The sequence below is a fragment of the Anarrhichthys ocellatus genome, unplaced genomic scaffold, assembly GCF_004355925.1.
Source record: "Anarrhichthys ocellatus isolate YVR2014 unplaced genomic scaffold, GSC_Weel_1.0 scaffold34, whole genome shotgun sequence".
Taxonomy (NCBI): domain Eukaryota; kingdom Metazoa; phylum Chordata; class Actinopteri; order Perciformes; family Anarhichadidae; genus Anarrhichthys; species Anarrhichthys ocellatus.
This window is the reverse complement of record NW_022280064.1, coordinates 544868-563333: the sequence shown is the minus strand read 5'-3', so window position 1 is coordinate 563333 and position 18466 is coordinate 544868. Positions and strand designations below refer to the sequence as shown.

General features: G+C 42.0%; 1 protein-coding gene and 1 long non-coding RNA gene across 2 annotated transcripts in view; one reads left to right on the top strand and one right to left on the bottom strand.

Annotated features, from left to right (window-relative positions):
• Nucleotides 1–1336: 1336 nt before the first annotated feature.
• Nucleotides 1337–4015, bottom strand: LOC116393726 (uncharacterized). The gene is made up of 2 exons (XR_004213401.1): nucleotides 2884–4015; nucleotides 1337–1654 (listed from the first exon to the last, which is right to left on the bottom strand). It is a non-coding gene; the product is annotated as an uncharacterized LOC116393726 (long non-coding RNA).
• A 7720-nt stretch (nucleotides 4016–11735) lies between these two features.
• nkain2 (sodium/potassium transporting ATPase interacting 2) overlaps nucleotides 11736–18466 on the top strand; it is a 71045-nt gene continuing 64314 nt past the window's right edge. Inside the window, exon 1 of the mRNA XM_031866279.1 lies at nucleotides 11736–13304. Coding sequence (XP_031722139.1) covers nucleotides 13251–13304 — 54 coding nt within the window. The 5' untranslated portion in view covers nucleotides 11736–13250. The remainder of the gene's footprint in view (nucleotides 13305–18466) is intronic.

The window sequence follows — 18466 nt, the reverse complement described above, 5'->3', positions numbered from 1 at the left end:
GGTGCGCAGTGGGAAGGAGAAACCTGACCCCCAGTCCTGCCCTGGGAGCCTGCGCTGCAGAGGCTATAATTAGAGATACAGACAGCAGCTGGTGGACTGGACCGCTTTATATTTAGGGCGCAGAGAAGGGGGCTGAGGGTTGGAGGACACAACACACACACACACACACACACACACACACACACGCAAAAACAAGGCCCTCCCGAGCATTATTGATATTTTCTTTTGACCGTCCCATTGACAAAAACAACCCCATATCTGTAAAGTATATGATACTCTTAATAATATAACAGAATTGGTACAACTGGTTTCACCATCAACAACTCAAAGAGGAGAAGGATGAAGAACTGGAATGGTGGACCCACATTTAGATCTTAATAGAGGGCTGCAGGAATGAGACCGAACATCTGCAAATTGGTATTTTTGCACTTCTGGTTCCCTCGTCTCAAAGTCTCTCAAAGAGGTGTTTTGGATGGGTTTTTGATCAAATGTTTGATATAAGGTCTGTGCTGAACACAAGGTGAAGAGATTTTAAGGTTTTGTTCTACGATGTAAAATACGTCAGTAAATACCCCTCTCGACATGTGGCTAAATGAGAACGTCATCACGCCGACTAGTTCGAAATGTGTTGCTTTATGTTCTATTTATTCAAGTGATTAGATAAGTGCAGATATTCTTGGATTCCAGCAGCAAGACTGAAAACTCGATGTAATGATCCGCTTGACGGGCCATAAAAAAAAGGATTGTGAATACTAAACGATATTTGGACTTATGCTGGAGATAAAAATGTGCAGGAAGAAAGCATTTGTAGAGTCCGTTAAGTGAAATTTGATCTAAAGAGTAAATTAACGAGATGGTTGTATCTTCTGTGACGCTCATGTTGAGTGATGAGAGACAACAGTGAGAAGAGGTTTCGTTGCAGCTGTCAGGGTGGGAGATGTTACACCTCTAATTTTGCTCATGAAGTTCATTAACACCCTTAACGTACAGCTCTACACCCAACCTGACAGAAGAGGTATTAAACACAGGGGTGTGCATCTACAGGTGTCATTTTCACAGCAACAGGAGAAGGGAATAAATACGGTAAATCCTTCATGCTGTGGTGAGAATGTTCGTTAATATGTGATGATATGTGATAGTGTACACAATTAGAGTGAGCTGTAAACGGTGGTGGAATGTAACTACGGTTTTAAGTATTAAGGCGAGACAAGGGACAAGTTCTCTGAAAATGTATATAATCAGATTTAAATAGTGTCACGCTTTCGGAGGCGCGCTACACGAGGTTTTAGATAAGATGCATGTGTGAGCATACGACATGAGTTGTTTGTGGCCAGTATTTACTTAAATTCATCTCATTTATTTTTATTTTTTTGTTCATCGTGGAGGCAAGAAAAACGTTTTTCTTTTATCAAGAATTCAAGGTACCACGGGGTGAATAATTGTTGTACAACAGGTCATTTTGTTGGTGAAGTATTCCTTAATAAGTAAAAATCTGAACACTTCTTCCACCACAGGCTGCAAAAAAATTTCAATAAATGAATACAAATTCTGCGTGGCTTTCAACCAGACATGTTTTTTGGGTCCAGACTCATGCTCTGTGTTAGCGATGCTGCCCCAGGGCTGCAGCTACCAGAGGACTGCGAGGGCACCGAGTCTGTGAATAAAACAGAGGTGGAGAACAAAACAGTTACACATCAACCATACATCTCTGTCTCTCCATAAGACTCTCTGCTTCTTCATTAATGACTCCTTCACCTGCCCTTGTGTTTCGTCTCCCTGCTTTCTCTCCCCTTGTACCTCGCCCGAACTGCTTCTCTAACTTTCTGTCTTCCTTCCACTCTCACCTCTTGGTCTTTTCTATCTCTATCTCCTCTTTCTTTCCCTCAACCTATCCTGTTCTACTTTCACTTCCTCCCTCCCCTCTCTCCTGCTCCTGAAATCCCTTTCTTTCCATCCTCCTTCCTTTTCACCTCCCGCTCTGCTCTATCTCTATCTCTCTCTACCACACGCTGTCCTGCGCCATCTTTGTTTCTCTCCCTCCCCAAATACACACACACATGCACGCACGCGCACACACACACACACACACACACACACACACACACACACACACACACTCAATTCTTCTTATTAAATTAGTAATAATGTCACCATTCTCCCTCCCAGGAGGCCAGTGTTATTGACTTCATTATGCAAATGTAAACCAGCCCACAGCTATACTACTGATGGGATAAGACATACACACACACACACACACACACACACACATACACACACACACACACACACACACACACACACACACACACACACACACGCTGTTTGTAGTCTGCGTGTGCTAGCAAGAAAATTTCAGATAATTATGTCAACCGGTGGAGTTGATGTGTGTATTAACACGAAATCGGCTAAATCCAACGGGCCTGCAGGCTTTTTTACACCCGTCAAAAAATGTTACTCCGAATTTTTTAGAATACAATAGAATAGAACATAAAATGACTTCCCACAATGCAAAGTTGCATCTGAATCTGTCACATTTTTACCATTTTATTCTAGTGGTTTGTCTCTGCGTGTCCACATTTCTTGGTGTCCTTGGGCAGGACACTGCTGTCGCTTTGAGCGAAAAATGTCTGCCATTTGAAAGTTTTATTCTAACAAATGTATTTCTATTACATCAGACTTTAAAGAAACTGTTTTCCAAGATTTCATTCACACATTTTGACATTTCTGGCCACCCAAATCCAAAAAGCCCATTTTAATTTTGTGTTGGCTCTTCATTTTGTTTTCAAAGCCAGCTTTAACAAACATATTATTTGGCTGTGAACAACTCTTCACAAGAAACAGACTGATGGGAATGCAGGCCAGGTGGATGTATCCAACACGTACCTGAGTGGCCCGTGTGCCCTCTGCAGTAATGTTGGCTTTGTTAGGAAGTGATATTGCTCTCATCTTGACTCTGATCTGCCGGTCATGCGGTTCTCTCTGTCACATTGGCACTCGCTGGTCGCTGCTCGCCAAACCACGCTGTCTTGATGCAAGTTCACAGACCTGGAAATGTACTGGAGAGTATACAGTACACACACACACACACACACACACACACACACACACACACACAGACACACTCGCAAACACAGAATTGGCAAAGGCAGGCCAGACAGATGGAAAGACAGCAGAGAGCAGGGAGGAAGTGGAAATTAAAGTCACAGTGTCAGGAAGAACAATTAGAGCTCAGGGATTAATATGAAATGCAATCTGACTGACTGACTATTATCCAGAGGAAATAACTATCAGGTCAGTTAACATTATTATGTTATTTTCTGATATTTTTATTATGTTAGACTTAAGCAATTAATAAACCCCATTAATCACAGCCTTCAGTTGCTGATTGCTTTTATAAAACAGTTACATATACCGGGCATGGTTTCATAAAATAAACGCAAAAAAAGCAATAATTTAATGATAACAAATAATCATTCTTCCGCCAATTAATGTCAGCAGCTAGCATGGCTGTAGACTCTTAATCTTGCTTAAACTACGTTATAAAACACTTGACAGGAAAGTAAAAGCCTTAAAGTCATATAAGAGAGAGAGACAGAGACAGATCGACAAAAGCCAATAAAACTGGGTAACTGTGACATTAATAGCCAAAGCTGAGAGAAATACAAAATAGGCTTTAAAACAACAGGGAGCAGACTCATTTTTCACATGAAATATGATATGGTATGAATAATTTATCTCCTGACTAACTAACTAAGTTACACAATGCATTACTCACTGTGTTTCCGAGTGCCCGACTGACTCACCGACTGACAGCATGTTATAAAAACATGTACAGTTATTCAGGGAGATGATGCTTGTGCTTCAGACTGTCTGGTCACAGGGCATTAGCAATGGGGTGCTGCCTACCAGACACCTCATGCATTTTTAACCAATCAATATCCTCGTTTCTACATCTCTTTCACCTTCTCTGTCTGACTCTCCATTTTCCTCTGCATCTCTCTGTTTTCTTTTTTTTTTTGCTTCTTCTTCCTTTACTCCCTTTCTCTCTGCTGTTATGTACTGTAGTTGTTTTCTTCCTCCTCTCTCTGTTGCCTTTTATCCTTTAACTGCTGCTAAGTTTATTCATTTGTCTGCTCTGGCTCGTCTCACTCCGTCTGTACTCCCAGTCCATCTCTAGCCCCGGTATCTCTCTCTCATCTGTGGTCCGTCTTCCGCTCTTTCTCTCTCTGGTGCTCTTTATTTATTTTTTTCTTCACTCCAATCACTGCGCTCTCTCTGTCTTCATATGCGTCCTGTCTCGTCTCCTTCATTACAACATGAAAGACTAGGGTTGTAAACGGCCTGCCCTATTTGACTAACTTTGGAAATGTCCCGGTTTACTTTGTCTTAATTAGAATATGGATGAACATAGTCTGTCTGAGCATCACCGCACAAGTTACAGCACATATTGTAGCACTGTGTGTGTATGTGTCTGTGTGTGTGTATCAGTCAGCCTTTAAAGGATGTACTCGTTGTCTCAGAGGGGAAACTTGTGAGAGGTGAAATCAACCTGTTATTCACTGATACAATGGCAAATATCCACTTGGGGATAACTTCCTGGCTGCTTTGAACTTGCAAGTGGAGTCTTTGTCTGACAATTCGCAGAAGCAGGCGTGGAAGCATAATACAGATAATTTTGGCTGAAAATAGTATTTATTTTTTTCAGTTCACACTTAAAACGAGGATGTTACTTGCAAATGACACGGTAGTGCAAAATGTAAACCATACTTTGCTTAATTTTCACCTCTTTACTTTAGATTTCATGCGACTTATAAGTGGAGATACAGGTAACAGATGTGGATGTAAGAAAGAACTCTGTCCTTGAGAGTCATTCGGAAAAAAATAAGAACACTGAAGCTGCAGAAGTTAATGTATAGCATAGAGATTGACCCAGGGCTGGATTCGATAATGGCACTTTAAGCTTTTTTTCTGATTTAGATTATACGTTTAGGCTCCGTTTTTGATAAATATATGACAAACGCATTGAAGTGTATTGAGCTCCCGAGAGCTACTGCTGCAATATCCAGGTCTAATAGCACTCACAGTTCTGCCTCCAGCCATACACACATGACTGAGTACATGCACTCACATGAGCCCTCGCACGCACGCACACACACACACACACTTGAAGCCAGCCTATTAAAAAGTAAAAAACGCATTCTGAGACAAGGAGCACAAATAAAACTGATTTAGTGTGTGATTCATTGCATAAATGTCTATATCCGCACGGTAGAGACAAAAAAAACAGACACACACACACACACACACACACACACACACACATTCTGGCTCTGCCTTTGATTTAGCATGGAAACCTTTAGAAGCACTCTATTTACCCATGCTGCATTTTTTTGTATACTTGCTGAGATTAAGATTCAAATGGATTTCCTAAGGAAGCGGTTGTGTTTAGTGTTGCTGCTGCTGCTTGCTTTGTGTTTTCTGTCGTATTTACACGTCCTTGTTTACCTTAAAGAAGGTGAACTGAATAAAATGTTCAGGGACGTTATTTAAGTGGACTAAGTTCTTTCACTCTGCACAATTTGCAAAGTCTAATATTTAATATATATATATATATATATAGTATATATATATTTATATAAATAATTCAATTAAAAAATAAATACTTTTTGGATTCCCGGAAAGAAAAAGTAAAAGGACCATTTGCCTCATAAAGTCTTGTACAAACACAGTTGGTAGCAGCAGAAAACAGTAGGATGCTTATATAATCACTCTGCACTATAATGATTTTAGGGGTAAAGACACCTTGGCTGTTGGATCTCTTAAAGGCATATGAAATAATTCTAATTGTGAAATTAATTGGTATCATTTCAAAAAGCCTGAAGCAATGCATCACAAGGATTAAAGATTAAACTCCTTAAAATGACACTATAAATGGGATGTTAATGAGACTGCATTATTATTTCAACAGTGTAAATGAAAGATGGGGGGGGGGGTATTTGCCTCTATTTCTACCATGAAAAGGTAAAGATGTGCAGTGTGTTGCTTGCATGAAGGAGGATTTCAGCTCCTAACTTTTTTTCCCCATTTGGTAACACAATTGATGCATGAGTAAGAAAATGATGTTGAGCAGTTTTATTTGACCTTGTTACATTTTCACGGATGACACTGAAAAGCTTCTGTGAATTTGGCGTCTTATGAACTGGCAGCTGTGAATAGAATCTTTGAATTCCCTTCAGTCCGAAGGGCACACATGGTCAGTAAACGTGCGTGTGCACATGGTGAGCGGTGTCGTATAAATCTTTGGATTCCTAACAGCCACATTGTTGTTTATACTGTGCGTCTGCAGAAATTCAGGTTCCATTGTCGGTGGATTTTTTGTCTGAAAACAGGCTGTCAGTGGCACAACTTTCTTAACAAAGAAGACAGTGGTGCTGAAAACTGAGCGCCTTTACAAACCACCTCGCGTGCTGAGCCGACGGCTAAAAGCTGCTCTCTTGCTGCACAAGCACATGAAGAGATTGGGAGTTGTTTGCCAAGACGTTGGTCAGTTTGAACCTCACCCTTCCTTCTGCCACCACCCCCTGGCTGCCCCAGGGTCAGCTTCATAATAATGCCAGTTAAATGAATCTGTATTGACATCTCCTCCCTATGCACAACAGCAGAACTCCACACGGCGACTTGTCCGTCTTCTTTCTTTTAGAGTGAATCTGTGTTGTCAGATCTGTCCATACTGTTGATGTGACTGCGCCATCTCCACCTCCTCACCCCAGACGGTGACAGGTGTCTCTATCCGTCTGAAATATTATCCTTCATCTTGCTGACACTTAGCTGCAAACAACGAAGCTCTCCGCGGCACGTCTTGACTATGTTTGTCCCGACCTAACAAGCTTAGGTTGTGAATACATAACGTCAGCTGGAGTCAATGCCAGCAATCCAAATATGACTGGTGACAATATTGTCACGTATGTCTTAACACAGGAGGAGCCAAATGCAGGACTGGAGGCAGGCAGGTTGAACTGAACAGAAAGCTATAGCTTTAATAACAAAAGCTGGTAAAACAGCAAAAGGCAGGAAACCAAACGAGGAAGACGAGGGATGGATCCAGGACTTTAGATATCTGCAAAGAAAGGCAGACCACCTGACACTGACATAAGGACTAAATAGACAAGGGGCCAATCAACCAATGACACTCAGGTGTGGTGGAAAGACAGGAAGTAAAACCAAACACACAAGAGGCAGGAAACTTCAAAGTAAAACAGGAAATAAACTAAACAAAACCCAATACCATAACAAATATATCGCAAAGATGTTGAACTATGGAACTTGTGTCTGGACGCATTCACTTCCTGGAGTCTTGTAGCAAGTCAGTAGAATACTTCACTTATATGCTCTGGACCTTATTATTTTTCCTGGCATAAATCAATCTCTTTCTTATAAAGAAAATTTTTTTTTACTCTGGAGAGCATCGGTGTATTAAAAGGGGAGTGGATGGTGTATTGATGTGGCCACAGTCATGATGTACCATTGGCCTTCACCATACGCAATTGGTATTCAAAATAGTCCACTTTTGAGTAGAGTCACTTTTGTATTTTAAAATAGTAAAAAGAATACGATTCATATCTCTAAAGTAACACTTGATCCCGTTGCTTTGTATAAAGTGAAAGTGGTCGCTCTAGCAATGCACCAAGAGAAAATGTTCAGCCTTCTCTTCAGTTCTCAGCTCTATTTAGGGTTTAAGCTCCTTTCAGCTTATTGTTTGGTTTTTACGCCCCAAAACTGTTCTGTTCTGATTCAGTATCACAACCCTCATCGCCGCAACGGCCAGTTGCATTCGGCCAAATGAATGCTGATGTGGCTCCATGTCTGCTGGATGTGTAAATAAGCAAATGTTTTCTGAGTTCAACATTTCGACTCAAAAGGAGGTATTATGTCACCGTTGAGTTCACAGAGTGTCTCCACTCCGTCAAAGTGGACAAAAAATCTATTAGGACAATTTCAAGAAAAGTAATTTAAAATGCATTAAGATAATGTTTAAGACATTCCTATAATCTCCACTCTTCTGTTTGATAGTTATCTCCCATTGTTACATCTAAAGCCTTCACATGGAGGTGGCCTTCTTTCTCATCGGTGCGTTACCCTCACCCTTCTTTTCTCTCTCTGTCACTTCGCTTCTCCCTCCATCTCTTTCTGACTCTTGTTTTCACCCTCAGTCATTGTCAAAGTACATCTAAAGTCTGTCAATCCTCAATTTGCTGTGGCGTAAACAGCCGATCTGGTCTACTCTTCCCTGGTGCAATCACTGATATTCCACATTCATGTATCGGCTATTTTCAACTAGATGTGTCTGCAGTTAGATTAGTTTGCAGATAGGACGACGTGTAGGAAGTATAGCATGTCATAAGTGGCAGAAGGTTTGTGTGTTGTACTCGTGTATGTGTGTGCATGTGTGTTTGTGTGTGTGCGTGTGGGCTGAGATAGGCTGGCAGCAGCAGGCATCTGGTGACATCTGGTCCAGACAGATAAAGTAAGAAACACGTACTCACACTCTCAGTATCTGGAGGGAGGTGAAGCCTCTCTCTCGCTCTCTCGCTCTCTCGCTCTCTCTCTCGCTCTCTCTCTCGCTCTCTCTCTTTCTCTCTATCTTCGTCACTTTTTCTCTTCGTCAAAAACTAATTCAAATTAGCTTTATTGACAGGAAAGCAGCAAATGCTGGCAGAGGAGTCAAATGACTGTACAAAATGTGTCTTTTCTTATATATTTATGAGTGCCTTTGCTGAAACAGCACAAATTACCACTCCAGGTATATTGTTTTTTGAACAGTGTAATATCTCTCTTTACGAGAGACGGTGTTGACTCTTGCTTGTTAAAAACTTTTTGGCCATCATAGATGAAATTGTTTTGAAATGTTGATACAATTTTTTAATTTGAACGTAAACATGTCGACGACAGCTGGACAGCTCCATCTGCTGAGGCAGATCATGTGACTGAGCGGCTCTTCTGCTGACATTGTTTTTTGTCAACGAAAGTTTCCAAGTCTGCACTTTCTTTTATCATAATTGCTTTTCGTGCTTCTTTTGCATTTGCGGATTTGTGCCTTGATGTGCGGCTGTAGAGCGGATATCATCCATTAATACAAATGACTTAAGAAATCAGAAGGACTTAAACGTTTGTAGTCATCAACTTATTTGTTATGAAATTCAATGCGGTGTGCTCCTGATGTTGCGCTCAGCGTCTTAAGGGGAAAATAAGGATTAGAAAAAAGAATATAAAATTACAAACATATTTATGGATTTACCAAATTGGCAGAGTAGCTTTTAAATGAAACTAATATTGGACATGACTGCTTGTAACCAGCTCTGATTACGTATCTTAACACTTCTGTTTACTTATTTCTATGCAAGACACCATTTCTCCATTATTTATCATCTGCAGATTATCTTCATGATTAAAGATTTGATTATTTGATCAATAAAATGTTAGAAATGTTTATTATGAGATCCCAAAGCCCACAAGGTGACATCTTCAAATGTCTTGTTTTGTCCAACCATCAGTCAAAATACAAAGATATTAAGTCAAATATTCACATTTGAGAGTTTGAGAGTCAGTGCTATTTTTTTTATTGTTATTGTAAAATGCAATTAACAATTAATGGCATATAAAAATTGCTGCAGATTAATTTTCCATCATACAGTGATCAATGAATCCACTTGTTTCAGGAGAGACTTCATATTGTGATATTAGCTTTTGAATCCACTCAGAATCCCACAGATTTATACACACAGATGAGATGTGTGTGATATATCCCCCCCCCCCCACTGAGCTGACAGACCTCTGACAACCAGGGGCCTCACCCTCAGGTGAACCGGGGCCAAGGTCTCAGTGGTCAGAGGCCCCTGGGCACCGGCAACATTGGCCCGGTCAGTAACATCAGTGAGAGAGCAGATGACGTCTGACAAAGAGAAAATTAGAGAGGGTGACTATTACAAGAAAGAAAGGAGACAAGCAGGAAATTACATAAAAAGAGAGGTGGAAGGATGATGGGGATGGAAATAAATAAATGGAGAAGTCGAGTGGAAACATGGGCGGATGGATGGATGACTGAGTAGGTAAGATGATAAATAGAAGAAGGGATGGTTGGATGAATGGGTGGATGCTTTGACACATGGCCCCCGAGGAATCAGCCATTATACACGCCACTGTCACTCAAGATTAGCGGCATAATTAAACTCCTGACGCACTGCGAGTGGCTTCGAGTGTGTGCACGTGCGTTTGTGTGTGTGTGTGTGTGTATCTGAATGTGTTGTTTTCCTGTGTGTGTGTGGGAGGGGTAGGCTGTGACAGAGATTGATGGTGAGGGGAAAGCAGGCCATTATGTTGTATAGCTGAAGCAGTGATAGCCTTTACACCTCTGTGTCTGTTTAAACTGCTGGCCATTTCATGGGCGTGGCACAAGTGACCCCACAACGCACACACACACACACACACACACACACACACACACTACTTTTAATTGCTTGTTTCCAGGTGCAGTTCGTTGCTTAATTTGCCTGTTGTCTATAGCCGTGTTGCCTTCATTGTTCTCCAGACACTGTGGGAACAACACTGAGCTACTGAGCTAAATGAAGTGTCATTCATAAATGAGGCAGTCACCCTCTGAAGTGTTAACCCAAGGCTCTTTCCAATAATTGATGGAGAGTTGTGAGCAATTTTAATGATACTGCATAACATTTTTAAATATTCTGTCCCTTTCCTCCCCCCCTCAATAATCACCCATAAGAGACTCATTCACTCTAATGGTTGAAGGCCATATTCTTGAGCAGCTGCACGCCGACCAAAGCCACATCTCTCTCTGTCTATGTTAGTGAGTCTCAGTCAGTGAAAAGAGCCCCGCCGCTCCCCTGCCGAGCGGAACATCAGCCTCATCAAGTCAGCGAGAGGCAGCGGCCACAGGGCCGGAAGTAGGATCTTACAGCCTTCAACATAAAAGAGTCTAAAGACTGAACTATTCTGAAGTCAAGTTTTTTTTTTTAAATGGATTGAAAAATACCTACAAAATAAAAACATTGAAGTTCCACTCTGAAAATATCTAGGCAATAATTAACAACAACAAAGCAGAGCAGACAAAAATAGATATACTTTAATAAAACGTGGTTAAAATATTCCACAAATAACATTTGTGTAGGTTTAGCAGCAATACGGTACATTTATTGTCCACTGTACCCCCCTTATTAAACCTCAAGGCCTATGATTTCTACCGAGGTGTCAGCACAATCCAGCACAAATTTGGTGCACAAATGTCGGCCAGACCGATTTGGGCAGTTTAAGATTGCAAGTGCAACAAAGTATTGAAATGTCTAATCTTTTTTAAACACAACCAGGAAACCTGACTGGAGTCTGAGGTGCAGAAGTTAATTAAAAAACAAAAGAAAGAAAACCAAACAACAATCAGACCAGCCTGGTCCAAATACAGTCGGACCTAAACAAATAGAGAGCACCACATAATATAGGAACATTTTCTCTGGACAAATTTTCTTTCTCATGTGATGATTATGATCAGAACTGGCAGCAAGTGTGCCAGTTCAGTACCAGAGACCCTGCACGGACCCCAATTAGATTGAATACAGTCTACTTTAACGTATATATCTATATCTATATATATATATATATATATATATATATATATATATATATACACGTTATGCATGTCAAAGTAATATTGGAGAGCTGTCCTCCATCACAAGCCAGGGTCGTTCCAAGATGTACTTTTATTTAGAAAATCACAAGCAGGACAGCTATGCTGTTGCGTGTTGTTTGACTTGACAGATGGCAGGCGTGAGACGCTCCTCGCGGCTGTGTCTCTCGGTCCGTTGGTCCGTCCCGGTTCCCATTGTCTCCCCTTTTGCACTCCTCGAAGACAACCCCGAGACGATGAAATAAAACTTAGCCGTTCTTCCGTGCTCACATCGCTTTGCGCACGTTACATTTGGAGACTTACCTCGAACTGAAGTCTCACCTTGTGTCTCTCTCCATCCGAGATGTGGACATTGTTTTCTGTCTTTTTTTATTCTAACGGTGTAGAGATGTACTCGCTGTAACGGAGTGGAGGCGGTGAATTTAACCGACCGGCGGGCAGGCGGACCGGTGGAGCGGACAAAACGGCGGTTGTGTGTTGTGGAGCTGACGGAGAGATGAACCGGAGGAGGACTTGTTAACGAGAGCCAACAAGAGACGCAGAAATCCTCTCCCAGCGGCGGGTGACATGCAACATTTTTACTCAAGAAATTAAGGAAAAAAATACTGGATTACAACCGCGCTGTTGGAGATAAAAAAAGATATACAAATAAATAAAGAAACGCGGTGTTTTCGTTCCGGTGTGAATGAGAGGATGTTGCCGCTACATGCCCATTAGTTCCCCCGAGAGGAGAGCGGAGGAGAGGAGGCAGCAGGGACCACTTTCACTTGTTTCCTCCACCCTACAACAAAATTAGACTGTTTTAATCAGCCAAATCCAAAGTGGTGCCTAATCGGATTATCCAGCAAAAGAACATTTAATCTGGGATATCCATCCATCTAATATCAGCGTTTCTCCCTTGATTTGACAGGCTTTCAAGTGTTTGTTTGAGTGACTACTGATTCTGTGACAAGGATGCGACCAGCCGACGTGATTGTAGACTTTATGGTCCAGTAGATGATGATTGGACAAGTAGTCCCTGTTTGGACATAATTGGAGAGTCACTGTAACCCTCGTTTCATTGGTACCGGGTTTATTTGTGTAGACCCACATGATCACAAATCTGACTTAATTCAAAATGCCCCACACCACCTGATTCTTTTTTTGCAGACTACCAAACTGCTCACCAAACTGCCTCCTGCACAACCAAACGCCGGATACATCAAGACAAATTTGTGGACTTGAATCATCCCCCAAGTGTCCATTTTCCACCCTCCGATCCCTGACCCCTCATGTGTTTTGGGAATCCAGGGGACCACGTTTACCCGTCAGCGACCCGGCCATCTGAATGAAGTAGCAGCCTTTTTATTCCCCTGAGCTCCGGCGAGTACACAGAGGCTGCACTCTGTTCTCCGAGGCCGAGCAGCGAGAGCCTCCACCCGGGCTGCCAGCCAGCCAGACGGTCCTCTGGGGGGGAGGGGGGCTTTTGGGATTTCGAAGGTCCAGCTGGAGGATTTTGGGAGTTTTACCCAGAGTTTCTTCTCCACGTGGATCACTGGAGAGAGAGGAGGAGGACACCATGGGGTGCTGCAGTGGCAGGTGTACCTTGGCCTTCATCTGTGGCATGCAGCTGGTAAGTGTTCATCTTTACTATTGATCCTAGGGGTGGGGGGGGCTGGATGGGCAGATCAATCCGGAGAAAGTAAGGTTGTTTTTTTTTGTTGGTAACAGTTCAGCAAAAGACAAGAAAACACACGTCTTTAATGGGTGACGGGACATGGCGCAGGGTATGGCCGCATAGATGGATGGAAAAAAAGTTGGATGACTGAAAGGTCACATTTCAGAAGTTAATAGGTGCGTAAAAGGTCACGATACAACCCGGGATCTGGTTTCAGGGACAGACTGACAAATGGTGGATTGAACGGATGAATGGCTGTTGGTGGGAGCTCCGTGCTAAGAGTCCATATAGAGCACTGATGGATGGATGGAGGCTTTGAGTGACAAACTGAAAGGAGGTAAAGGAGGGATGGATGGATAGATGTGTGGGGCAGGTACATGTGATTTATTGCGGGGGGGGGGGGGTACGGATGGAGGGAGGGAGCAATAGAGCTGATATAAACTCATAGAATCAACTCCTTCTGTGTCTCTCTCTCTCTTTACCGTACTCTCCCATCACCATCTGTGTCAATGGAAACGTAACAGGCAAGACAATAGGGAAGGGTCTGTAGGTGTGTGTGTGAGGATGAGCAATGGGAAGTGCATTCATTAGTTGAGTTGTGTAAATCCTTCACATCAAAAGGAAAGTCCCATGTAGACCTTTAACAATGATATGAAGCAGCAAATGGCAGGTCAAGAAATGTTTAGCTAAAGCACGATGGATTTTATTAGCAGAGACACTTTCATCCAAAATAAAGTCCAATAAAGTGAATATTGCAAACATGTTAGCACATGATTGGTAATTTACAGAACGTAAGCAACTTTTGCATTCATTTAAAGTTGTGTTTCTGGCCAATGTAAGAATGTATCTTTTGTTTTCCACCACCTCCTGAGGGAAATATTTATTTCGCTGCTAACTTTTGTCGGGATGCTGTTTTAGTGCTGAGCAGGTGCACAGTGGTCGTAGCAGAATTATATCATCGGGAAAAAAAGTTGCGTCCGGAAACAACGCTAATCAGAGCGGTGAGAACGAGTTGTGCGCCCGTAGACGTGGACATTTGGCCCGTTATTTGTGGTGTTTTGATTGATATAAAAAAAAAAATCTTAAAATGCAGCAGTAACAGAGGATCTAGAAATGCGTATGGAAACTGAAGACATACCGAGGTACAGAATGGGACATTGTTCACACGTGCACTGATGCATAAACATGAGCAGAAGTGCTTGTGTCATAGCATCCTCCGCTCATGGAGTCATGGACAGTGAAGACATTTTGTCACGTTGAATAGGACACTGTTACAGACGTGATAGCATGCGTGTGTGTTTGTATTCAGTGCATCTGGAAATTCCCTTCGTTTACCAACGTATATGAATGTGTGCTTGTGAAAAGTCCATTGTGCTGTAAAATGGGACATTGCTAATGCACATTTTCATTCTTTCTTTTTTTTTTAAATCCATTTTTCGGATACAACAGCCAACATGTGTCTACAGTACAATGCCGATGAGATTGGGTCATGTGCTGCACATACATGAAACACACCATTGTGCTGTGTGTTCCAGTAGGTGACAAAAGAGGGGAGGGTTTTACCAGTGTGTGTGTGTGTGTGTGTGTGTGTGTGTGTGCTGTGAATAAGATGCTGTCACAGTGATAGTCATTGAGTCTAATGTAGTGGAACTAATGCTATGCCATAGTCAACAACATGTTTTGCTCTGTTAGCCGTTGTAATAGCGTAGCCAGCTGATAGCACCACCAGCTGAGTGGGAGGTCTTAACATTACAGTATGTTACAGTTCGCCCGTGCACAGTCGGCTCTGTTGTAGTCACAGCCTGATGAGTCTCACATTGTAAGAATGTATTGATAAAGATATTACGTTATAGTGTCATTGCTGGAGTCACCCACAGGAAACCAAGCTGCCCACATCCCTCTTTGTTAAAGGAAACCTAATTGACCACAAATTAAAAGACGGCCTCGTTCTTCTCTTGCCTCTCAGGGCAGAAGTTAATTCTTTTTGCCATGTAAGCTTCCCACTTAATAGTTGACCTCGCCAAGCAAAACAATGCTGGTCAGCGTGTCTTATGTAGTGGAACTGATGTCTTAATGTTAACACTTAACAGTATTGCTTCATTTGCCGGGTTAATTGGTCGAGATATGCCATGTCACTGTAGCTTTGCAGGGATCAGGGATTCCGAGTCGGAGGTACGTCTGTCTCAGAGCTGACGTCACCGTGTGTCGAGGATAGTCGGTCCCACCAGGTGAGACTGAGCCAGCACGGGATCCAAATGAGAGTAAATGTAGTGTATTCCTGTGTGCTAGGCTTATTAGCTACCTTTAAGCTTACTCCGTTTTTTTTGGGGGGGGGGGGTCAAACCACATTAGTCCATCACAAAATTCTAAAACCCAAGATGCATAAAAGATATTTCGTTTACTGTCACATAAGAGACAAAAACAAGAAGCAAATCCTCACAGTACAGAAGCAGGAACCAGAGAGTGTGTGGCCTTTTTGCTTTGAAAATTACTTCAACAGTTAGTTGATTATGATTGTTACAGGGTTTGGTTTTTTTTTGTCAGCCAATTCATGAGTCATACTAATTGTTTCAGCGACATTTGAAAGGCTGAATCGAGGTGTCTCAGACACGCTGGGAGACGTTGATTGGAGGATTGGCTCAAGTACTGTAATCATGTGATTTGGTCCTCACACTGTGGGATCAAGTGTGGAGCTTTTGTTGAATCAACACGTCTGCTGGCAGTGAATAGTACTAATCCCAAATTAAGAGTTGATTTTTTACAGATTGATAAAATGATTTGTTGAGATTTGGTTTGAAAGCACTGCTTTTACTGAATAACAGTTTACTTTGATGTTAAAAATGTTGACTTAAATATCTGTATAGTCAAGGATATGTTGGCAAAATGGGTAAAGATTTAAATAAGCGCCATTCAGGGGGTCGTTTCTTACCTCAGAATAAATGATCCTCTGATGTGCCTCTTTCCTAATTTTCTATGGGAAAAAGTATTTTTAAGCCCAATGATTAAGACGTTATATGTTGTTTTATTTAATCAGTACAAAACCAAAGAGTAAAAACGACAGGTTGAAGTTTCACATTGCAGCTCCTCGAGTCTTGTTGTCACTGTGAGGTTGCCAGCGGAGATTCAAGCTCTGCACCTGGCCAAGAAATAGTCCCACACAGCTAAACCAACAAAATACTGTATTTATCCCATTGACATAAGAGTGGTGTATTCTGGTCCACAGTAACTCGTGACTACCAGGCGAATAAGGATATTTACCCAAATGTCCTATTTCCCTTTCTCCATTTTGAGAAAAATACATGGAAATGAGTTATTTAAGTCTGAATTAGTTGCGACAGTAATATTATTTTGCCAAAGATGAAACACACGCTGTCTCATAGTGCTGTGAGCGGAAGAGAGATGGAAATTAGAAAGTTGGTACCAAATAAAACAGAGCAAACAGATCAAAGCAGATCAGATGGTGTTTTTACCAATACAATTATACACACACACACACAGATACACACATATGCCACTGGTGAGTCACTTTGTGTTGCGATGATTGTGGTCCTCGTTGCTATATCGGTCCACACACCCACCGACCCGTCACAGAGATGATTACTAAATCATCCAATGACGCCAGCCGATGACTTCCTCCATTGGCTGGCTCAGTGGAGCGCGTTGGTTGGTGTTTACATTGATGGAACGTTAATTATGTTGTTGGTGTGCAAGCTAATTTAATACAGTGAATGGAGCAGAATTACGGCTTTGCGACACGGCGTAATGCAGAATTACGGTGAGATAATGATTCATGATCCAATGGAATACAAAGGAAACCCAAATGTACAAGTACAAGCTTTATATGTAATGTAACAAGGCCTGACATACGGTGTCCATAGGCTATCGGAGAGTGGCAGTACATCCCTGTGACATTTCCACCATTGAGGGACATGATGAATAATTTACCACTTTGGAAGCTGCGACATGAATGCAGCGATGGTATCTCTGCATGTGCGCCGTGTGTGTTACCCGATTGCAAAAACCGTCGTGTGCAGTCGTTCAAACCAAAAGAAGTCAATACTCATTTGAGATGCATTTCAGTGGGAATAAAACAAAAACAAAAAAACACAGATAAATCATTCTCGACATGTTGGATTTTTACCAGGAACAGTTTGGCTTTGCAAATATATGCAAAACGTCAATTCCCTCAACATGAAATGAAATGGAAAAACATCTCCCGGTGAATTTGGTTAATTTCGGTGGATCTGGTTTGCAAATTTTGTCGACTTAAATTAAGATATTGGAGTTTTGAAAAAAATAACTAAGTTCAGCCCACTCAGTCTGATTCTATTTCAGCTCCTATGTCATTTTTATGATATTCAGTCACAGCTATTTTGCAATAATTTTGCACCCGGCAGGGTGTGCGTCATTTTGAAGCTAATCCACTTTGAGAGTGCTTTGAGTTGAAAGCGATGGGAGCTCCTGCACTCTGGCAACAAACACAATCTCTAGACCTCCTTCCTCATCGCCGCGACTCAGTGAGATAAAAAAGGCTTCGCTATCCTTTATGTGCAACGACGCTTTCAACAAGGGCCACACGCCATGCCAGCTCCGAGTCTATAGATTTTCTGTCGCGTTTTCTTTTTCTCAGTCTCTAATTTGTCAGTTTCTCTTGCCGTCAGGTCTCTCTCTTGCCCACCGTCTCTGTGGATGTCTTTCTTACCTTTTTCATTTCTTTATCTCTCTCCAACCCCCCCCCCCCCTCTCTCTCTCTCTCACTCTCTCCGCTCGGAGGAATGCAGCCATCATACCTTGGCCGCTGACACTTGAATGCCGATCCATTTGACGTGTTTCAATAGAGGCAGAAAAAGTAGCTTCTCCCCCCCACTGGTCCTGTTGAGTTGGTTCCATTGTGCTAAATCCGTCCGACAACGTGGATCAGTCCAAGCTGCATTCCTATTGTTCAGGTTGTTCTCTGTGATAAAAACATTATTGTACTATTCTGGCTTTCAGCTGTGTCGGTTCTGGCTTTTTGAGAAACTGCTGGTGAATGCAGGTAATGTGTAATGGGATCATGTACAGCAAGTGCTCATTACGTGCATATTTTCCTACAGCCCAATATAAATGTGTCTGATTGT